This window comes from Cynocephalus volans, chromosome 1, assembly GCF_027409185.1.
Source record: "Cynocephalus volans isolate mCynVol1 chromosome 1, mCynVol1.pri, whole genome shotgun sequence".
NCBI lineage: Eukaryota > Metazoa > Chordata > Mammalia > Dermoptera > Cynocephalidae > Cynocephalus > Cynocephalus volans.
The window spans coordinates 208,413,832-208,438,080 of NC_084460.1; the positions used below are offsets into that span (position 1 = coordinate 208,413,832).

Here is a 24,249-nt window from a genome sequence, read left to right on the forward strand (position 1 = left end):
ATTAATCAATGGTTATTTTATTTTTAAGTAAGATGTAATAGAACTGCTGTTGTATTTACTTACAGGGGGCAAATGTTATCACTACACATGGAAAGCAAGTCTTTGGAACAATAATGAACGAAGTGTGTGGTGCCAACGTTCCGATGGAGTCAATGTTACAGGTATTCCTCCCTGAGACTTGGTTGGCACTTCAAAACGATCTCTGAATTGCTGTTTGTAAGAATTAGCTCACAAATTACAAGTGAAGGATGACTGGGCAGGTGGCTTGGATTATATTTCTGGCAAATTTTCATTAGAACTGTTCATCTTAGAAAGCAAACAATTCTATTTGAAGACCTATAATATGTCAGACAACTTAAAGAAATACGCTGTAACACAATAAAATGTCCTTAAATGTCATGATCTGAGACAAAGATTGAAAAGGACAGATTCTAGTTTAAAATAATGGTTTCTGAAATTTTAAATCATATACCTTCTTGGTAAAAAGTTTTTGAAGATATACCTCAACACGTATTTCTGCACTGCTAAGCTGATATATCATATTATGAAACATACTCAGAAAATGAAATTAAAAAGGTTGATAAAGATAAAATTTAAAAATTAAAATGTTATATGTGTTAATGATGCAAAAAATCTTTTTTTCTATAGAATATAGAATCTGTATTCATGCAATGGAAGCTTAACTTTTGAATATTTTGCTAATTATGGTGATTATTTAACATCTAAACATAGACAGAAGGAAAGTTTTCTCATTCATGACAATGAATACAATTTGATTGTACAAATGGTCTTCTCAATAATTTGTAAGTTTTTTTTTTTATGTTTTCTTGTCAGAGCAAATTAAATTGTCATTGTTTTTACTTAGCAGCTGACAAAGAGTGTGTGCAAGGGCTGGGAGAAATGTCTATAGGAATAGAGAAATTGTCAACTCCTTTTTCTTGTTTACCTGTTCTTGCATTATTGGTATTCTGTTACTGGTATAGATAAACAAACATCCATAGTTTATTCATGCAATAGTTTATTTTAAGCTACTTGTCCATTTAGTAAGTTGTTATTAAAACTAAATATAGTGTAAGTCTAACTAATCAGAAACACAGAAAGCATCACACTCTGCAATATGCTGAGAGTTAACACATTGGTTAGGGTTATACTATCAGATTTTCTGCATGGAGTTAGTTGTGTACAGAGTACAGCGTAAAAGCTCAGGTCACCAGTATCATCGGCAAGATGTTATTAGAGCTTAATTTTATTCTTAAAACTTTTTTTAAGTTTTATGATTTATGTAAATTCCAATACTTTCTTCCCCGTTCCCAAGAGATTTCCTCTCCCTAGAGTATTCTGCTTTGGAGATCACTTATTTAAGGAGTAAAATCCTCTACCCCACCAAACACAATTGGTGGTAACAGAAATGTATAGTTACTGCCACTAACATTCAAATTATCAATTTCACACACCTAGGTGCTAATTCTGGGTTGTGGGTGTATTTTTAAAAAATTTCTGCATGAACTGTTTGTTTCATTTTTCAAGTAATAGTGAGAATTAAGCTGCTTCATTCCTAGAGAAAATGTAGGTGTGAGTATTCCCAGCACCGCCTTAAGCTCAAAGCTTTTTGCTAGCAACAAACTCATACAATGTAATTGGTTGACAATTACAGTAATGCAAAGGCTAGAAAATATACATGCAACCAATACTATACAAATATAGTATAAATACTGCCCTTGAATAGTAAATCGACTTCTTAGTCTAATTTTCTCTAGGCTTTATTCCACGTCTATTTTCCTACCTTGAATCCAGGAAGGCAAGCTATCATGCAGATGATTTTGTGATTATACAGACATACACTATCCTGTTTATTTACTCAAAAATATTTACTGAACACCTATAAGTACTCTGTCAGATGTCTGATTGCCCCTCCTAGAGTGCATACATTCGCTCTGAAAAATATGTGTGGGGATCTGTATGTTACTGTGTGTGCGGATTCTGGTTGATACACATTTTAAAAGTTACCAAAGTGTTTGATGGTGCCATGAGTTGATTAGTGGCATTCTTTTAGCATTTGGTTGTTGGAATCAGCCTAGTGCCTAGCTGGGGTGCTCAAGAGCTAAAGAAATATATACAGAGATGAGTATTTGAGATGTGTTTTCGGCTCCTGAACTTAAATTGAGATTTCATCAAGTCTTCTACTGATTCTAGCACTCATAGATTTTGCCCTCGAGCATAGCCATATGATAGAATCACATTGCCAGTGAACAGGCATAAAAACTCTACAGGAAACAACCTCTGTTACAAGAGCCTTCCATTTCAAATAATTCATCTGGAATTATCAATAAAATTGGACTGGACCACAGTGTTGGCAAACTATTAAAATAGCAATCATGATGTTACAAAGTGGCCAGTACTAAAAAAAAAAAAGATACCAAACAATTAAAAATGTTTATCATAGACAAATCTGCGAATGATGATGGGGTTTCCTTTGTAGGAGGCTGCTCCCCTCGGGCACGTCCTGCTGCTATTCGGCAGTGCATTCCAGCCTGCAAAAAACCTTTCTCCTACTGTACACAGGTGAGTCGTGTGCTGAAGCCTTCTACAGGTATTTTAATTGCTGTGTTGTGCATACACAGTTGATGTTCTCCTGTCTGCTACAGACCAAGCAGCAGTTCCATGTGCTCAGGATACCATCTAGAGGCATTTGCAGGAGTGATCACAGCTATTAAGGATTTCTGTCAAGGGCCATGTGTTAAGGAAAGCAATCTTTTTTTCTATAAATCTGTCTGTTGTCAAATCTGTCTTTCAGATATCTAATTCATGTTAGCTCTATTTACCAATAAGTGTTCTCAGTTGATTTATTTCTTTTACTCTTAGCCTTTCATAGTATTTTGAAAGCTATTATGAATGCTGTTCATTATTTACTAAAGTTATTTTGTACAATTTATTATACTATGATTACTATAGTGTGAGTAAATTTTTAGTTCATTTTAAATAAGCTGAATATGTGACTATGCTTGGATATATGTACGTATTTGTGTGTGTTGTATTTTTTTTTCAAAGCAGAAACCTTACTACCACTGCTCAGGAATTATGCATAACATGTAATGTGTCCTAATCAATGGCACTCACAATGTGCAGAGCATAAATAAAAGGAAAACATTTCTCAAAGAAACAGATTTCTTCTTATAGTGTGCTCATTCCAAAAAACGATATGATTAAAAATAGTCCAAGCACTCAGTCCTATTTTATTGCCCTTCTGCTTCCAGGCGGGTTAATTCTTCACCATAGAAAAGACAGTGGTTAAACTTGCAGAGGTGAATAGAATAAAAAGGGGAGGAGGAGATATAAATTGGGAACAACTCCGTTTGGGCTAATGATGTTTGCAAAATAGAAGTTGCAGCTTTCCATCCGCTCTCTGGATTCCCTCTTTCATAAAACATAAATACTTTCTTCCTTGAACCATTGTCATATACGACTGATAGGCTTCAACTTTTTCCTCAGGTTAACAACACAGATGCATCTTGAAAGATGACTCTAATAGCTGAGCATATACAAATTGTCTTTGTTAGATCTCTTATTGAACACCATGTGATACCTTCAATTAAAACCAACTGAAAATACCATACTTATATGTCATATTATATGAATGACTTGTACTAAACTGTGGTCAGTCAGTTATAACATATGCTTTTCTGACCTTTTTCCTTTGTAGAAGATTGAGGTGCCTTGTTTACTTTTAGTATCTATTGCTCCTCAAAAAGTTGTGTTCAGTCAACAATTAGTGACCTGATGTTCCTAAGCACAAGAAGGTTGTGATGTGCCTTACAGAGAAAATACATGCTTCAGGCATGAGTTATAGTGCTGTTGTCCATAAGTTCAATGTAAATAAACCAACTATATATTAAAAAACAAAACAAAACAAAACAAAAAAACAATTAGTGACCTGAATAAAGTTGGATGGTGGATCAGAATTGGCACAAGTGGCGATAAAAGGCTAGGGTCTATTCAGAAAATGCCAGATAAATAGTTTTAAGTTGACAACCATAAAAACAAAGTCATAGAGATTCATAATCTCATGCTTATTTCTTTTCTATTCTTCTCTATTGCCTACATGTTTGCTGGAGGAAGAGCAGTTATTTTCATGCTCACTTTCTGAAGCAGATAGGGATTCTTATCTATCATACCTCATCTTAGTTAGCTTCTCGGAGACATTCATTATATATGAAAATGACCAGGTATTCAGACAATTACAAAGGACGTAGAGTCACAATGCCAACTAGGGATATGATGTGGTGTGACATTTGAGTTGGTAAAGGAAGGAGTAGTTTAGATAGATATATGACACCCGTCTTTGGACATGTGCCTTTGGTGAACCCTTTTTTCCTCCACTTGGACTGCCTTACTTGAGTGCAGAAGTAAGCCCACTAGCAGAGAGGTAGTTTGAACCAGTTAGTGGTCAGTGGTAGAAAGTTAAAGGCATTCAGCAGCTGGGGTACATGGTGCAAAGAAGATATGTACATGACACCTGTTTCTTTGCTTCTTGGGAGGAAGCACAGGTTGGAGCAAGTGGGCAGGAGTCTGAAACAATTGCAGGGAGGGTTGAAGATAATTTGATTAAATGCCATATACATCTGTATAAGAGAGGAAAGGACATAGTTAATGCAGTCTATTCACAAAGAACTGTCATTTCATTTTTGGAAGGTGTCAGAATTGTAAACACATTAGAAAAGCCTGACGATTTATTTAAGGGCTGACTTTGAAATTCAAAAAGATGAACTATGTGTTTGATTTTCATCTCATTGGTAAGTCAGTTGCTGAAAACCCCAAATTGCCATGACATATAGTAAAAATATTAAGAGATTTCAACGTTAAATTGTTTTTTATTCATCTGCACAACTCACTGTGTAACTATAAAAATATTTTTTATACTATAGGGCGGAGTCTGTGGTTGTGAGAAGGGCTATACAGAAATAATGAGATCAAATGGTTTCCTGGATTACTGCATGAAAGTACCAGGCTCAGAGGATAAAAAAGCTGATGTGAAAAACCTGTCTGGTAAAAACAGACCTGTGAATTCAAAAATACATGATATTTTTAAAGGCTGGTCTCTTCAACCACTTGATCCAGGTGTGTTTCAATTATGAGTAAGAAATGCAAATGTTCTTATGGGGGGGTCATGTTTTGACAGTCGCTCATGATGGAGAGAATGCAGGGACGGAGGAAAAGAGAAGGAAGAGGCAATATGGTCCAGTTCGAGGTTTCTTAAATTTTAGTGTTATATGACTCATAGTCCTTTTTAAATGTAAAACGTTTTTCATGGATGGCTGAGGAGATAAGTCTGTCAACCCCAGTTTAGGAGACAGTAAGTTAAGTAACAAAATATTACCCTTCTAAAGTATCTTCTAATTGTAAATTACCTCTGCAAAAGAGTCTGCTTTTATAACTGAATTCGTATGTATAACTGAAATTAAAAGAAAAAAATTGGAATAGAATCTCAGGAACTTGCAGGAAATGTCCAAAGACTCTATCTGTTTGAGAAACACTAGTGAAATAGGAGCATCTGTTTCAAAGGCAGACAGACCTTACTTTTACTATGGTTAGGACATACCTGTTTTGTGATTAGGTATAATTTCTTAACTTCTCTGGACCTCAGTTTCCTCAACTATAAAATCAATCTAGTGGCAGCTGCCTGCCCTGCAGGATTGTCATGGGTATTGCGGAGTGTTAAGCCTGTCAGGGTCAACAATTCATACTTGTTAAGGACAGGAATGAACATTTATTAGATGCTTTCTGTGTATCCTGTGCTTCTGAGCTGGCTGGTTGTGTTGAATGAATCATCTCATTACATGTCTGCAACCTAGTGAGATGATATCCCTATTTGAGAGATCAGGAAACTAAATCTGACAGTGCATGCTGATTTTACTAGGGTTTTACCACCAGCAAGCGACAAAGGAAGGTTTTAAAGGCAGGTCATTAAGGCCTTTACATACCACTGCTCCCTCCTTTCCACTTTGTGAAATGGGCAGAAGGAGAAATTCTGCAGTAATCTCTGTGCCTATCATACACGCCTCTTCTGAGAAACAAAACTCTGCAAGTGACTGAGCAAAACAACATGATGGGGCCTGGGGTCGGAAGAGACAGACAAAGCTCAAGCTAATACAAGTATACCCTGGGAAGTTGCCTTCCACACCTTAGGCCTTGACTGTACCAGAAGTGCCTTGCTGGCTTGTTTAAATGAAACAAAAACCAGAGCCAAAGCCCACAGGACCCTAGATCTAATTGAAGAAATGAGATTTGCACTCCTCAACCATCTTTTAAGGATGATCACATATTATTCAATTTTTGATTTTCCTACATGTCTGGAAATGCCAAAGTTGTTGAAAAAATCTCATTAGTTTTGTGACTTAAATTGGGAGATTTAAATTTGAGGGAATCGTGATATGAAATGTAGCCAGGTTCACCCATTGCCTGTGGACCCTATTTTTGGAAGAGAACTGAGGTGAGGTCCCAAGTAAATGAGTCTTCAAATGCACAAGTGAGGTCCTTAAGCTTTGATCCATGGATGGAGTTTGGGGGTCTAACTAAAGCATCAACAATATCATGTGTGTGAGTATATGCATGTGTGTGTATATATGAGTATACATATAAATATCTATTTAGTCCGGGGACAGAGTTTATAACTTTCATTAGGTTCTCATGGTGAGTGTGTAAATTGGAGCAACCTCTCAGGAGGACAATTAAGCTCTCCTAATATATTTACCTATCGTGCATTTTGACGTTAAAATTTTCTTCTAGGAATTTATCATGCAGATATACACACATATATTAAATGTAAACGATATTTATTACATGATTACTTGTCATAGCAAAAGAGTGAAAACAACCTAAATGTCCATACAAAGAATAATGAAAAAATAAAAATATGGTACAACCATGCAGTAGTATCTCATAGGGATACTAAAAAGAGGTAGACCTGCTTTTATGAACTAGCACAGAAATATCTTCAACCTATATTGTTTAGTGAAAGAAAAAGTACAAATCAAAGTAAATAATATCATCATTTGTGTCTTTTTAAGAATGTGTGTCTGTGTGTGTGTGTGTGTGTGTGTGCTTAGATGCTTACACGTGCAGAGAAAAACTGGAAAGATTCACAAGGAAACTGGTAACAATAATAGCTCCTGAGTAGGAAACTGACAGAGAGTAGTGGGAAGACTTATTTTTCACTCTGTATCTTTTTTTAATAGTTTGAGGTTTTATCCTATCCATTATGTTAGTATAAAAACATATTAATTCTTTTTTAAGTAACATGACTTAAAGGTCATGGACCACCACATGCGTCTACACTCTCAGTACATCAACTGCATGAGGACTTATGGGTAATGAGATATAAGGAGCGTTTTCACTCATGGAAGACTTTTTTTTCTTTGCCAATGTAAAAACTCAGAAAAGGGGACTACATCATTAGTATTTTAAAGAGATTAGAGTAGTCAAAGCTTTGTTAAAAGTTTTACGACCGTAGAAAAATATCATTACTACATTGAACCTCATTGTAAAATCTGAGTCCTGAAAATGTCCTGTAAGCAAAACTATAATAGGTAGTTAAAACATAGCTGAAAGTAATTGTGATTTTATTCACCACAAGTGATGTTTACAATCAATTTCTATTGTTATTCATCCCATAGAAGCTTTTAGAATAAGATACTGACAAGTGTATTTTGGACCCGCAGCTAATTAAATTCATATAGTACAATGAATCTCTGTGTGTATTTCTTTCAGAAAGAAATGCAGTTCCTTCAGGATGCTAAGGAATGTCCGCCCAATTCTAAGTTTAGTTAGCTATATGCTCAAAAATTAGAACAAAAATCATTATATTGCCAGAAACACCTCAAGTTTCTATAATGTTTAGAAAAACCGTATGTATACTCAAGGTCCATCTTACATAGTAAAATCACAAAATAGATCAGAATATTTGGTTAATCTATTTTTCTTAATATTAGTAGATATCAAATATAAAATATAGTTACCTTATATTCAGGTGCTTATAATTCTACAGTGATTTGTAAATTGATTAACTTGTTTGGTCACATGGTTTTTGTTTACCCAACATTGTTCAGGAAAACAGAGCCACTAAAAATGGTCATAGTAGTTTTCTTTGCATGCAGGATTGTCTCTTAATTATAGTTTTTTTGTTATTCTACGTTGTCAAAATGTTTTGCAACATTTTTGTATTGCACGCATAAGACTATAAATACCTTAAAATAAATTCAAAATAGCCTGCCAATTATTCAATTTTATGATATAATTATTGCTAGTGTTTGGCATTTTGAAAACATTTGATCGACTATCTTATATTTTACTTGTTCATCTCTTTTTTTTTTTGACTTTTTGATAGCTGTCACCAATAGGTGTTTCCTCTTATGCCTATGACTTATGCAAGTCTTAGAATTCAGGTGAAAAATAAGACTTTCAACATAATAAATGTTATAGTGCCATGTGGTTACAACCTAATGTTTTTGAGGGTTAATTTGCTTTAACATCAAACCGGTAGTGCAATCTGTTTATATCTATAAAAGTGCATAAAAAGTAGTACCATGTAATATAATTTAGAGTTTGTTTTTTTCCAGAAATAATTTCTTTTAGGGAACTGATATTCCTATGTCGTTTCAAGAGAGAACCTTATCAATTCCTGATTATATCTGGCAACTTACAAGATATGCAAGAACACTGCTAACTTCTGCAGTCCAGGACGCACTTGGCTAAGGTGTTCATTTCAAGTCTAGAACTAATGGACAGCATTGGGTTGTCAGATATTATTTTACTCTCTCTTTCTAATGCTGTGGACTTTTGCATGCTAAGCTTATTATGTTATCTCCATTTTAAACAGATGGCCGAGTAAAAATTTGGGTCTATGGCGTTTCAGGTGGCGGTTTACTTATCATGATTTTCCTAGTATTCACTTCCTACCTTGTTTGGTAAGTACTAATTAGTAAAAAGTTTCTATTCCATATTTTTATGGGTGACATGTTACACCGAAAGAAAACCTGTCAGGATCGTTGGCCATTGTAACAGGACCCTTGAGGCCACAAATAATCTTCAATAGTAGAATGGTTGAATGGTTGAAATAGAGAACCATTATCTTTATTGTTCCTATTTGAAATAACATTCTTTTATTTGTTTTTCCAATAATATCAGAAGGTGTAAAAGGCAAATCATTAGTCAGGACTTCCCCATTTTAGTATTTGATTTAGATCAGTAGTTTTCAACTGTGACTACATATTAGCATCTCCTGGAGACTGATGCTTGCGTCTACCCCCAGGGGTTCTGATTTAATTAGTCTTAGGTATGGCCAGATCATCAGGCTGTTTAATAGCTCCACAGGTAATTATAATCTGTAGCCAAGCCTGAGAACCTACCTTAGATAATTCTAGTTCTTAAATTTGTTTTTAAGCTGGCCTTTTTTTGACTAGTTATGTTAAATTGACCAGTTAGTTCAAACAACCTGTTAGTGCATATAAAACAGTAGAGCCAAGTGTGATCTGCATTGACCAGCTATAAGAGAAAATGTGACAGACTGTCAGTTTTGGCAACACCATTTTGTAAGTGACTAGTTCCTAAAAATTTATCATTCTCAGAAAATGATAATCAGTTTATTGTCCAGAATATATTTTAGTTGGTGAGCTGCTCTTGAAACCAAAGAGAAGTAAATACATTTGCACGTTTTCAAGTGTGTTAGGAATATTTTATTAGCTTTGTAAGTAAAAGTTTCAAAAGATTTTTTTTTTATTTTCGTGAGATCAAAGTGTTACTTCACTTTTTTCTTCAAACTGAGGTATTTATATTAATCATCTTTCTCGTAGACTGTTTTCTTGAGAATTTTTACCCAAGTTTTAATCATGATTCAAATCTAGCCTTTGTATATTTAACCTCAAATTCTGTTTCCAAGGCTACAAAGGTTTTTAAATCTTTGTTCCTGGTCAGTGAAAGTTAGTAAAGAGAATAAGATGACTTTAATTCTTTCTGCCACATATAGAGATAGAAATTGAATTCCTTGAAGATGGATTTCTATCCAACTAGTGTTTCCACAGTGTTGTAGTGAAAAGTAACACCTTCAGTTAGTCATTCACCTTATAATTAAATGACTTGATGAATTTTTATGTTTGAACTTAGTTTGGCAAGTATTGCCTAGATCTAGTTTTAGTGAGCAAACGTGAACTTGAAAGCTTTGTATGAGGTTTAGAGTGAAGCCTTCACCACCAGAAAAGATTAGAAAAAGGGAAGAAGATCTTAAATTGCAACAAAAGACATGGAAGTTTGTCAGATAAGAAACTGTTCTCAGAGTAATAGGCCAACACATGTAAGGTAACCAGAGAGTCTAAGGGTCTGTGAAAGCCTGGATGAATTCTAGTTGTTAATAGCCACATCCCCAAACCCAGATCCTGTGGTTCCTTCTTCCATCAAATTAAAAACCAACATGTAGTAACACCCTTAAATTTTGCCTTTTTACTTTTCTCCATTCCCTCCAGCCTAAAAATAAGTTAACCTCAATCCATTTCTTCAGCAACAAATATTTATTAAAGCCCTTTTCTTTATGACTCCAGGCTCTGGGAATTAATTAGGTACATCATTGAATTCCCATAACAAACATAAATTTCCAGAGAATTTTTAAATATAAAATATCAATGGAATTTCCTCTTATTTTTTAGTGGCCAAATTACGTAAATATTTATATACATTTTATATTTATGTATTTTTTTTCATCCCTAATATCTGTTCTTAATAGTCACTCTTTGGGAATAGCACAGCTGATCCATATTTGGACTCATTGAGCATGCTCCCTTCTGTAGTCTACAGACAGATTAATCTTCCTACAACAGCTCCAGGTGATCAGCCCCTACCATATTCACACACAAGCAGTGGCTTCCCATTGACAACAAAACTAGTAATGTTCTGGCTGTCTAGACAGTCAACTAAAGTCTTCCACAACTGGAACCCAAATAACCTTTTCAACTTCATGTTCTACTAATTCCCTATACCCTGGACAGTCTAGTGTAATATATACATACAAATATATTTGTCTTTATTTTTTAATTGAGAAAAATAAACAAAAAGAGAAAAATTTGAATTTCTTAATAAACTTTTTAGATTTAGACAAAGCAGTAAATTTTCTACTCTGTCATTTAATCAATGTGTTTAATTATACAGCCCCGTATTGAATATTAATATTTCACTAAAAATACTCATCTTCTCTAATTTCTATTCATAACACAGTTGTATTCAATGTTTGTGTCTCTCTTTCAGATCAGTCCCTTTGTCATTCATTGCTTTAGTCTCCTTTTCTTTTTTAATCAAATTCAGTTTTTCAGGTTTACCATATGCATTTCCATCCAAGAGACACAGCGCTTCTTTGGATCAGTTTGTGCTGCTGTCTTGGAGGTCTAACACCCAAGTACCTGTTCATATGTATTAGGAAAGATGGCCATTTTATTTATCCTGTGTGCATTTTTTAAAAATAGCTTTTTTGTAAAACAAAGGTAGCCCCTCATAATATAAAAGATTTCATAGGGGTTGAAAACAAGGCCTCTTTCTGAGGGATAATTTTTTGGGAGGAATAATCTTATATTGTGGCATTTAGGGTGCTATCCTTTTAATATCTCAAAAATGCTTCTCCTTCTGTGGTTTACTCCTTACATTGCATTCTTCTAGAAAGAACTTTTCATCACTAGCTGTTGGTAATCTACCAGTTCTTCCCAGTAAAACTCAAATACCAACATTTTCCTTTTTAAATGCTCTGGAGTAACTTGTCAATGTCTCCTCCCCTGAAGTGTTTACCCCCTGCTGGTATTGTATTATTTGCATAAACATCTTTCTCCTCTTTTATATCCCATGGACTTTGGTGAAAGTGAGCTGAGATGCCGGGTACTGATCAAGCTTTATTAAAGGAAAAGAATGTGCTGGGCTGCACTCAAAATGGAGGGGAGCCAGGGCTACCCTCAAAATGAAGGATAGCACTGGGTGTGGGGGTTGGAGAACTTGTATAGACTGTAAGGAAGGCTGATGTAATCAGGGAGGGGTTTGGTGCAGAGGAGTTTCTATTTCTCTGAAACCACGAGGTTTCTCGTACAGGAAAGGCTGGTGGCCATTTTGTGCTGACGGTGTGTAAAATGGCTTCAGTCACGTCCAGGATGGCACTGGTCACATCCAGAACCTATCATTCCCGCCTTTTAAGTATAGGGAGAAGGGAAAAGGGGCAGAGGTCTCATTCTCCTGAAGCTACTTCCTGCTAGAGATGGGCAAAGATATGAAAAAATAAAAGATTTATGTTGGTGGGTAAAACAATTAGGTGGCAGGGTATTGGTTTCATGTGGGGAGGCTGTATTCTTCTGGGGAAGTGTCGCTGATTCTGAGGGGCTGATATCCTCCTCCCATGAAGAAACCAGTGACCTTTTGATTGGTGAAAGCCTGCATACTTTTCTGTAAGAAACTAGAGAAACACTGAAAGAGGCAGGGACCAAGAAGAAGGATAAGTCCCTTCATGGTCAGGGGTCTGACGTGTTTTGTCCTGAAGTCCTCCCTAATTGCTATAGCCTAGGTGAGTGGTCTGGGTGAAGCAGAAATGTTTTTGTCTGCGGGGAGCACTGGATTCCAGCAGAATGTCCTTTGGAAAGATCTATCCAGTAATTTTTACCCCTGTAAGAACATGATGTGGCAATTGTCTGGTCATAGCATGTTGTGTGAATGTATGTCAGGGATGTGAATGTGTCCTGTGGGGTTCCCCCAAGCATTCTGAGCAGACATAGGAGATTGGAAAGTGTCCTTCCACCCACCCAGACCTCGGTTATATATTGTGAACAGGGTGTGGCATATGTCTCTGTTAGGAAAAGAAGCAAGAGGAAAAGAGAAGGCAAGCATTGAGGGACTGAGAGGTTGAGAGGGTGCACAGTAGAAAAAAGGAGTAGAGGGTAACCTTGTCAGGGTATAATTGCAGAGAGCACCCTGCCAGGCTAATTCAGTTACCCACTCAAGGATGTCTTCAACACTGGAGGTGGCAGGTCAGGACCAGTCTTGGAGCAGCTCCTGTGTGAAGCGGGTCTGCAAGAGTGAGAGGATAATCGCTGGGGGAAAGATCATCCTTCTTTGGGGATTGGGGGAAGAGTGAAGGTCCTGGAGATTTTCAGTTTTGTGGATCCTAAAATGGATAAAGTGTAAGGAGATGTTGGGTTGGGGGTTGAGCAGAGGGACCCCTCTGGCTTGGTGTTAACAGATTCTTTGGGTACAGTCTCAGGCACTAGTTTTACCAAGGATAAGTGATACCAATGGGGCCTTTCCTAGTACTTTAACTGCCATGGGGGTGGTGAGAAGTACTGTGTAAGGCCCTTCCCAACATGGTGAGAGGGGCTTTGGGATTCAGATTTTAGTATACAATTGCTGTCCCAGGCTCAGTTTAAAGTCTGAGGTAGTGGTGGGGAAAGGATGAGGTAATAGAAGGTTGGCCTGTTCCTGAAGAAGATCCCTAATGAGTGAAAGAGTAGGGAGATACTGGCCTAAAGGCAATGAGCTGGAAGGGAGAGATGTGAGAGTGAAGGGTCTACCATACATAAGCTCAAAGGAGCTGAGGCCTGTGGGCTTGTGGGGGGCATCTTGCAGGCGAATGAGCGCTAAAGGGAGAAATTGGGTCCAAGGGCGGTGAAGTACCATGGACAGCTTGGTGAGGTATGTTTTTATGAGGTGATTGGCTTTTTCTACTTTGCCTGATGATTGAGGCCAATATGGTATATGTAAGTCCCATTTGATATGTAACACCTGTGCTGTGACTTGTGTAATCTGGGAAATGAATGCTGGGCCATTATCAGACTGGAGGCTGGTGGGCAAGCCAAAACGAGGGATGATTTCAGAGGTGAGAGCGTGCATTACTGCTGTAGCATCCTCTGAAGTGCAGAGAAAGGCCTCAGTCCCACCCGAAAAGGTATCTACTAAGGCTAAAAGATAGTGTGTCCTTTTGTGGGGAGGTATGTGAGTAAAGTCAATTTGCCAATCCTGGGCAGGAGTGTATCCTCTGGCCTGGTGGGTGGGAAAGGACTGAACTTGGAGGCCACCTTGATTGGAGCAACGGGTACACAAAGGACAATTTTGAGTGATTTGTTTAAGTAACTTGGCCATGTGGGGAGAGTAGAGTAATATAAGAGCTGAAGAAAGTGTAGTGGGGGTTCATAGCTTATATGAACTGAATTATGGAAATCTAAAATGATTTGCTCAGTTTGTGTAGTAGGGAGGACATAGCGACTGGAGGGAGTATACCAGTTGTCCTTCCTCTGTGCTCCCAACTGTTGGAGGTGTTGTATTTCTTGGGATGTATATTGGGGTAAGGATATAGGGGCCATGAGAAGGACTTGAGCAGGAGAGGAAGAGTGGGGGCCTGGAGATTGAGCAGCCTGTTTTGTGATTACATCCACCAGTTTGTTTCCCTGGGCTATGGGGTCATTGGAGGTTTGGTGTCCTCTGCAGTGTATAACCCCAACCTCCTTGAGTGGTCATGTATCCTCTCTCCTTCCATATGGCCGTGCAGGAGTGTAGGATGTGGTAAACATACTTAGAGTCAGTGTATATTTTGACTCGTTTGTTACTTGCCAGAGTGAGAGTGTGGGTCAGGGCAATGAGTTCTGCCTGTTGGGAAGTAGTGTTGGTGGGGGAGGGGGGCAGCCTCAATAGTTTGTGTTAGATTTACTGTGGCATAACCCACCTGTGGGGCAGGTGCAGAGGTGGCACTCCCATCTATGAACCATGTATATTGGTGCCACGTAATGGGAGTGGGGAGATGTGTGGAAAGGGAATGAGAAAAAGGTCTAAAGTCTCCATGCGATTATGTTCTAAGGGCCATGAGAGTTTGGGGATGAGAGTGGCTGGATTTAAGGGAGGGCAAGGTTTAAAGGAGAACTGGGAATTTTCAAGGAAGGTAAGGTGGATAAGTTGTAGGCAGAAGGGGAGAGAATTGACTGAGCCTTATGGCTGAGAAGGTCTTGAAGTTGGTGGGGAGAACAAATGACTGTTTGTTGTCCAAAGGTTAGTTTAGAGCTTTCTTGTGCTAAAAGGGTGGCTGCCACCAAGGCCTGTAAACAGGGGGCCCATCCCTGGGCTGTGGTGTCTAGTTGTTTAGAGAGGTATGCAACCAGGGAGAAAATAGCTCCTGCCTCTAGTCCCAAAACCCCAACCACCAATCCTTGGGTTTTGGTCATGTATAGGATAAAAGGATGAGATAGGTTTGGGAGGGATAGAGCTGGGGCTGCGAGAAGAGTGGGTTTTAATCACTGGAAGGGAGAATGAATGGGCTGTGTGGGATCAAGGGAATGACAGGATCCCCTTTGGCTGCCTCACAAAGTGGTTTTGCTAGCACGCCAAAGTTAGGAATCCATAGGCAAAGATACCCTGCAAGCCCCAAGAAAGAAAGGATTTCACCCTTTGTGGTAGGAGTAAGGAGTTCAGAAACTAGCCACCATTATTTCTCTGGTGTTGGGGGGTGAGGTGGACTCCCAAATGGGTAGCTGAAGGAGAAGAAATTTGGGACTTGCTGGGGGACACTCGATATCCCCTGGAGGCCAGGAAATTAAGGAGAGCAACAGTGTGGGCCTGTGACTCCTCATAGGAGGGGCTACAAAGGAGGAGGTCATCCACATATTGTATTAAAGTGCTAGAGGTTGGAGGAAGTTCAGGTGAGTCTTGAGCTAAGGCCTGGCCGAAGAAGTGGGGGCTATCCCGATATCCCTGTGGCAGTACTGTCCAGGTGAGTTGTTGGGATTGATGCATATCAGGATCAGTCCAAGTGAAGGTGAACAGGTTTTGATAGGAAGGGTGTGTGGCAATAGAGAAAAAGACATCTTTGAGGTCAAGTACAGAGAATAAACAGGTTGTCATTGGGATTGTGGATAGAATATAGGGGTTAGGAACGATTGGGGTTATGGGTAAAACAGCCGTATTGATGGCCCTGAGGTCTTGAACTAAATTGTATGAGCCATTAGGCTTTATAACCAGAGGATGGGTGTATTAAAAGGCAAGTGGGTAGGCCGTAAGAGATGAGAAGAAAGGAGTTTGTGTATGACGGGTTTTAAGCCTATTAGGTGTTTGTTAGTGATGGGGTATTGTGGGACATTAGGGAACAAAGAGGGGTTCTACAACTTAACAAGGATAGGGGAATGGTGCATAGCAATGGAGGGAGAAGAAGTGTCTCCTACTACAGGATTAACCTTGTCCAAGGGGAAGGGGAAGGTGGAAGCCTCAGAGGCCAGGTCTGGGGCAACCTGCAACAGGAGTATTGTAGCTGGAGTTAAAGTTTTTAGGGCCAGCCCCATGGCTCACTCAGGAGAGTGCAGCACTGGTAGCACCAAAGCCGTGGGTTTGGATCCTATATAGGGATGGCCGGTGTGCTCACTGGCTGAGCGTGGTGCAGACCACACCGTGCCAAGGGTTGTGATCCCCTTACCGGTCAAAAAAAAAAAAAAAGAAAAGAAAAGAAAAAAGTATTTAGGGTAAGAGTAGCTTTGAATTTGAAAAGAATGTCCCATCCCAGTAAGGGGGCTGGGCATTGAGGCATTATTAAAAATTTGTGTGTGAACTGGGTGTGATGTAGGGTGCAGGAAAGGGATTGAGTGATCCATGGGCAGTATTCTGATCCAATGACCCCTACTATTATGATAGAGGATGGGGTTGTTGGTCCTGCATATTCAGGAAGGGTAGAGTAGGTGGCCCCGGTATCGATGACAAAAAAGATCAGCTTACCTGCTTCAAGGCGAGTTACCTGGGCTCACATATGGTGATCTCTGTGGGGGCCTTGGGCCCTGGGCATCGGCAGTCCTCCTCCTGGGAAAAGCCAAGCAGCTCTGGTAGGGATGGCCATGAAGCCAAAGGCTGTGGGTTGGGGACTGGGCCACTCCCTCTGGTGAGTGGCAGAGTCAATCCCCAGTGACCTGCCTGTTTGCAGTGAGGGCAGGGCCTGGGAGGGGGCTTCAGGTTTGAACAGGTCCGTACCCAGTGGCCCAGTTGACTGCATTTGAGGCAGTTCCCAGGTGGCTTGCCCCTAGAGGCAGCCGGCTTTGGAGTATGTGAACCACAGACAGTGTTAGCCAGGAGCTGGTATTTGACCTGATCTCTTTTGTAATGATCTTTCTTATCCTCTTCCTCCCTATTGTTAAAAACCTTGAAAGCTGCATTGAGGAGGTCTCGTCAGATTGTATTTGGACCATCCTCAAGTTTTTTTAATTTTTATCGAATATCAGGGGCTGATTGGATAATGAAATGAGAGTGTAAGAGGACCATACCTGCAGGGGAGTTTTGGTCTATACATGTGTATTTATGTAAAGCCTCAGAGAGGCAGGTTACAAACTCACTGGGATTTTTGGTGGATCTCTGTGTGATTTCTCTAAGCTTGTCATAATTGACAGACTTGTGAGTAGCCTTTTGGAGGCCATAAATCAAGTGTGTGATCATGTTATCCTAGAGATCCTGATCCCCATGGCCAGCCTGGTAGTCCCAATTTGGGTCCGTCCAAGGTACAGCAATGGCTCCCCCTGGCCACCTGTTATTTTGAGCATGTACCTCATCTGCCTGTTGTTAGGCTGTTATCCAGACCTGCTCCCTGTCTTCAGGGAACAAAGTAGTAGTGAGGATCATAAAAATATCATGCCAGGTGAGATCATAAGACTGGGTGAGATATTTGAATTCTTTAAGATACGTGTCTGGGTCAGACTGGAAAGATCCCAGTCACTTTTTGATTTGGGAGAGATTGGAAAGAGAAAAAGGGATATGTACCCAGATAATTCCTTCCATCCCAGCCACTTCATGGAGGGGATATAAAGGAGCTGGAGCTGAGGCAGAGTTGTTACCTGACAAAGGGGAAGAAGGAGAGAGGTTGGGTGGCTGAGGACAAGCATCTTGAGACCAGGTGTGGGGAAGAGAGGGAAAAGGTGAAGGGGCTGGTGAAGGATCTGGAGTCTAAGGAGGTGGTCTGATGGATCAAAAGATTGATCCAAGTCTGGAAGGGGAGGTTAAGCATAAGCTAGGAGAATTTGAGACTTAGGACAGTTTTGACAGAGAAAAGGACACGACCAGAGATAGAAGAAGCCTTGAACATAAGGAATCTCTCTGACTTTGCCATTTTGGTGACAAAAGCTGTCTAAATCTCTGAGAGTATCTAAATTGAGAGTGCCATCTTGTAGCCACTAGGATCCATTGTAACAAGGTGTTCAAGTTTTAATGTCTCCCTGGAGGCCAAGAGATTGTCCAGGAGACAGCCCGGAGGTGTAGAGCATGGAGTACAGTAGAAAATGAGACATTTAGGTTTAATGTCTCCCTGGAGGTCAAAGGGTAAATTGGCCAGGAGACAGCCAAAGGGTATAAAGCGTAGAGGTTTGGATTGTGAGGATCCCATGTAGAGGGTGAGAAAGGAGGTGATCAGTCCCAGTAGAAGAAAGGTAGCACCCCAAGGAGCATCCTCATTGGTGTGCACCTTGTTTTTGAGAGAAGAGCCACCAACTGGCTAGAGGAGCATCCTTCAATAGCTGGGGGCATGAGAGGGGTTCCCTGGGCCAGGCGCCTGGTCTTCAGGAGGTAGACACTATTCATAAAAAGTAATCGGGGGAACCTCTAGAAGTAGGACAGACCCACCGACTCACCCTGAATTGAGGCTGATGTTGGATGCATTGGTCTGAAATGGCAAAAGGAGAGAGTCCTGGAGGTACCCAGTTCGGCCAATCAGCCCCAGAGAGAGGATCATCTGAAGGTCCCAGCCAGGACCCTTCCCGAGTTTCAGCACCAAAATGAAAGAAAGTGAGATGAGATGCCAGGTACTGATCAAGCTTTATTAAAGGAAAAGAATCTGCTGGGCTGTGCTCAAAATGGAAGACAACACCAGGTGTGGGGATGGGAGAGCTTATATAGACTGTAAGGAAGGCTGACATAATCAGGGAGGGGTTTGGTGCTGGTGCGGAGGAGTTTCTGTTTCTCAGAAACCACGAGGTTTCTCGTAAGGGAAAGGCTGGTGGCCATTTTGTATGGAGTGTATGTAAAATGGCGCTGGTCATGTCCAAGATGGTGCTGGGCATGTCCAGAACTTATCATTTGGGTGGGGAAGGTTATGACTATGTTTTATTGATTTTTTTAAAGCACAAGTTTGATAGATATTTATTGAACAAATAAATAAGAGAATGAATAAATGAGTAAATTAATAAAAACTAATTTATTCTCCATGATTTTTAGATAAAAGCCTAAGAAAAAAGTCTAATATTTATATGTCGAACACAAAGTACTTTATATCCATTGTCTTATTCAATCCTCATAATAATCTAATGAGGTGTTGCTATTATCATCCCCATTTTAAAGTGAGTGAGTGATCCTCAGAGAAATTAACTGACTTTTCTGAGGTTACCAGGCTGGTAAACTCCAGGTTCACCTAACTCTAGAGTGCATGTTCTTTCTACTAGTTTTTCCATCATTTCTTTCTCCTGAGTAATCCTAAAAACTCTTTAGAGTCAATGTAATGTTGACAGCTTTTGCATTTCTTAGTGGCTCCTCATTTCACAGGTAAAGTAAGCTGTAGACTTGGTAACAGACCCATTGACATCAAAACACATATCATTTACTGTTACATATGACCTGCCTAAAGAAATCCAAATAGATATTTTCATATCATCTAATTCTATTAAATTGCTTGCAAGAAAGCTAGAGGATTACAGTTTTGGATATTTTATATTTTCCCCCCAAATAAAAGGCTTAGGACAAGAGAACTGCTACAATATGCAAGGTCTTAGGTGTATACTTTAGATAGCAATTTATAATACAATTCAGAAATGCTTTTGAGAAAATATAGAAAAATAGTTCTCTTAAAGACTGCTTCTGTCAGACACAACTCTTTGAACATCTGCTGTTAGTATTTGGAGTTTTAGAAATATTATTGATGCCCCAGCTCTCCTATCAATAAGTATATACGAGGAAATTTAAGGGAATGGCTGCTAGGTGAGCTGGTAGTTAACCTGGACATAGTGCTTGGAAGTTACTTCAGATGACTAAGTTAATTCTGCTTTGCTCAGCACAATTTGGAAATGGACTCTCATTCTTCCCAAGTGGAGTGGTGCCCTCACTGCCCGTGAGCCTTGCTTCTCACAAATAGCTGCCTAAACAAGACAGTTGGCTGCTTTCATCAAACTATTTAATCTCTACTGGCCTAGGGATGAGTCCTTGCAGCTTGAATTCAAGGGTGCTGAGAAGTGCCAGCAGCTTGCTTGTCAATCCACAATGAACTCACTTTTCTGGCTTCATGCTTTTTTATCCTTTGCTAAAATGCAAATGACCCTAGAAGAGGTCACCTTAAAATGTATCAGTCAATGATCCCTTACAGCCAGGGTTGCAAAGTGATTTTTGTCCTTTGTGCCCACTCTAAGAGCAGTGGTGGCCATCAAGAGTGCTCTATGGGGAAGAGTGGTGGCACTATACCTTGGCTCAGCAGGAGAGATGAATGTGATGGATTAGAGATGTCTGAGTGGGCACTTCCTGGCCCATATGCCCGGCATTTGTGGGTCCTGATTTAGTGTGAGTGAGGGAGGTGATCACACCTTTCCTGATATCAGAGTTTCAGGGAAAAAAATTGAGAAATAAATGTATTTCTTAGGGAAAAGGTGGATTGAAGGAAAGGGAGCTGAGGACTCTAAAAACAAGCCTCCCACTTGCTGGCTTTGCAGAGGGCAATCCTGCCCCTCAGCTCCTCCTCTTTGCGTTCTTTACACCTGGCCATGAAGCTTTGCAAAGCCACAGCTACCGTCAAGGTACCACTATATTCAGTGGTTCAGAGATTAACATTTGGACTTAAATCTCTTTTCAACCACAAAAGTGCTCAGATCTCACACATTCATAGTTGTAATTTTAGTGTCTGTCAACTGACCAGTTGTATCATATGAAAAGATTCATAGTAAATGAGGTCCTGTTCACAGTGACCCCAATGCACCCCACGGCCCACAAAGATCCATTGCCTTCATATTAGGAGCCCCCTCTTCTTTCCAGAGGTGAATTCAGTGTTCATAATTCCATATATGGAAACTGGTATAATATACATGTGTGTATTTTGAACAGAATTTTCCAGTCCCAGCTCACAGAGGCTGAGTAAGTTCACATGTCTCCCAGGCATATCTTTTTATAAGGATCCAGCCTCGCTAGCCTTCCTGGCCCCTATTCTAAACCTCCCTACTCCCCAGGACTCAATGTCTCATTTCTCTTTGCCGAGTAGCCTTTAGCAAATGCCAATTAAGGACAGATTACCAAAAACTCTGGTAGCACCTACGTTTCTTTCCCCTCTCTTCTTCCTGGCATTCCCCATCCCCCCAAGTAAAACAGGAAAGGTAGGAGGGGCAAGACCCCTCTTGTCACTTAGGATGAACTTCCTTGTATACTTTTTTGCCTTTAGGACAACCCACACCACCACCACCACCACCACCACCACCACCACTCCTAGATTGTCCCAACCTCTTATTTGTTTTCTTGCCTTTAAATGCCATGAATGAGCATGCTCAGGACTGTTTCAAGCTGCATTCATTCTCCATGCTAAAGCCTGGGCCAGCAGTATAATTAGAGCTTCTGAAATATACTTACAGATTAATATAGATAAAGTTAGGTTTTATTCAGATAATTATGCAATACCCTTGTAGGAACTAGAGAGGACCTGGAAAGCAAGAAGTCAAAGCTGAGGCTCTCTCTACAGAGGATTCTAAATCATGTCTTGCCTGTCCTCAGCTTCTGTTTGGAAGTTGTTTGCCTGCAGCTCAGCAAATCCTCAGTGAGCACAGCAAGCCAGGTTCCAGGACAGGGGGCACTGGGAAGATCTGTGATTCGTCTTAGCGGTTTTTAAAAATCACTTTTAATTTACTTCTTTAGCTTCTGTGATTTGCTTTAAGCATCAAACCCCAAATCAATTTTTCTCTTTAAATTAGAACTTGAGCATTTTAAACTAGGAGATTCCCCCTACAATCATTTTAATTTTATCATTTTTTTTTTATTGTGGTAAAATTCACATAACATAAAATTCACCATTTTGGCCATTAAGTGAAAGAATCCAGACACAAAAAGCCAGATATGGCATAATTTAATTCATTTGAGATATCTGCAGTCGGCAAAGCCACAGAGGGAGAAAGTTGATTAGCAGTTGCCAGAGGCTGGAGCAGGGGGATGAGGAGAGACTGCTTGGTGGACACAAAGTGGCCTTCTGGGGTGATAAGAATGTTCTGGAGCTAGATAGTGGTAATGGTACACAACACTGTGACTGTACTAAATGCCACTGAATTGTACCCATTAAAATGTTTGTTTTTAATTTAAATTCACTAAGAATATAAAAATTAATTTATGTGTAAAGACAAAAAAGTTTGTTTGTACCAAGTGCCAAACCAGTGGCATATATATAGGGAAAGTGTGGTGCAGAGGTTAAAAACGCGGGTTTGTGCGTTAGGTTTCCTTAGAATCCAGGCTCTGCTGCTCACTCACTCCGTGACCTGAGGAAAGGTAAATAATCCCTCCAGTCCTTCTCTGTAAAGTAGCAATAATCCTAATGCCTCCCTCTCAGGGTTGTTCTAGGATATATTGAGAGATTTTATATAAAATGCTCAGCACAGAGCTTGGCAATTAATGTGCTACTGTAAAATAAGTAGCCTAGGAATTTGGAGACAGGGAGTGAGATGGCTCCCTGCTGGAGGGACAGCCTGAGAGAGAGCTGGGCTCAGAAGGCATGACAAAGTGAAGACACTGAGGTGGGAAGGGGAAGGGGATGAGTGAAGGGAGTGCGTGGCAGAATCAAGCTACAAACATTTGAAAATATAAATTGAGATTCACCTATGTTGGGAAACAACAAGTGTAATGCAGGGTGTCTTGCCCCACATCTGGGGCATCACTGTGTAATTTGGGAATGTTTCTCAACTTTAGCTTCTCTCTTTGTGAGAAGGAAAAGCATCCCTCCCTGAACCAGCAAAGTTGTCAACCTCAGGTAAAGCAGAGACCAAGTGAGAATGGCTTTGCACGGAGTGGAATCGGTGACATTTTTCTGACACACTCTGGCATCTCGGCAGCTAAATGTCAGGTTTCAGACCTGAGCAGAAGCATGTTTACTTAAAAAGACCAGGGTAAAGCATGGGTGCCTGGCAACTCCAGCTGCTTACGGTGTTAGACATCTGTGATGTGGAGGTCAGAGTAATTTAGGGATTACTTAGCAGCAGATGTCCATGTTGCTGTGTAGAAACAAGTAAAAAAAAGGAAAATAGCTATTCTACCAAGTTTCTTGATTCCATTAAACCATTTTTAAGATTTTGAAAAAATGATGGCTTCTCCTTAAAAGAGGGTTAAAGTAAACGATATTCAAAAAAAAAAAAAAAAAAGGAACCCATGCATCCAGATAACAAATCTTTTTGCATTTTACCTATTGAATTTCTATACCTCAAAATCGTCTTTGGCTGATGAAACAGAGCTTGGTGAACTTTATCTGAGGAATTCTTTTCCCTTTGCAGCAAGAAGCCAAAACCACATCAAAGCACACCTCCCCAACAGAAGCCTCTGACCTTAGCCTACGATGGAGACTTAGACATGTAACCTGAAAAAGAAATCCAAATGTAGACATCAACTGCCTTAACTGCTTTCTCTTTTGTAGCTCTCAGACTTCTCAGTTTTTTGAGGAATCTCACGATGTGATGTATTGGGCAGAATACAAAAATTGCAAAAGTAATATTGCCTCAACTTCATTTGGACATGGAGTAAAGGATTATTAGGTCTGCCATTTTGTTTTTAAGTTGTTTGTAGGGGTGAGTGTTTTATTTTTTGGTTTTCCCAAGGAACCTGAAAACCCTTCTCTTCTTGTTTGGAAATGGGAGGAAGAAAACATGATGGAATTCCCACAGACTTGCATAAACTTGATCTTCAGCAGCATAATGACAATCCAGAGGAAAGTCCAATCAAGGCATTTACTGTCAATGACGAGTCTGACACTGCATTGTTATGCACTATATTAGTGCAAAGTCTTTATTCTTCCCATACTTCAACACTGAGTTTTCTAGAATTTACATTAGTTCAAAGACTTTCAAATTGGATTGCCTATTTTCATGAACACAGAGAGAGCGGGTTACCATTTCAGAAATACTCTGAGTTTTTACCTTGAAATATTGTATTTTGTTTAGTTGTCAGGGGATGATGGCACTTCATGGGTTGCATCTATTGCAAATAACAGTGTGTGTGTAATTGCTGGACTAGATG

General features: G+C 39.7%; 1 protein-coding gene across 1 annotated transcript in view; it reads left to right on the forward strand.

The window, feature by feature from the left end:
• Nucleotides 1-23,592, forward strand: part of THSD7B (thrombospondin type 1 domain containing 7B) — a 691,892-nt gene extending 668,300 nt beyond the window's left edge. Inside the window, exons 23-27 of the mRNA XM_063077053.1 lie at nt 66-161; nt 2,480-2,562; nt 4,923-5,115; nt 8,873-8,960; nt 23,511-23,592. Coding sequence (XP_062933123.1) covers nt 66-161; nt 2,480-2,562; nt 4,923-5,115; nt 8,873-8,960; nt 23,511-23,592 — 542 coding nt within the window. The remainder of the gene's footprint in view (nt 1-65; nt 162-2,479; nt 2,563-4,922; nt 5,116-8,872; nt 8,961-23,510) is intronic.
• Nucleotides 23,593-24,249: the final 657 nt, after the last annotated feature.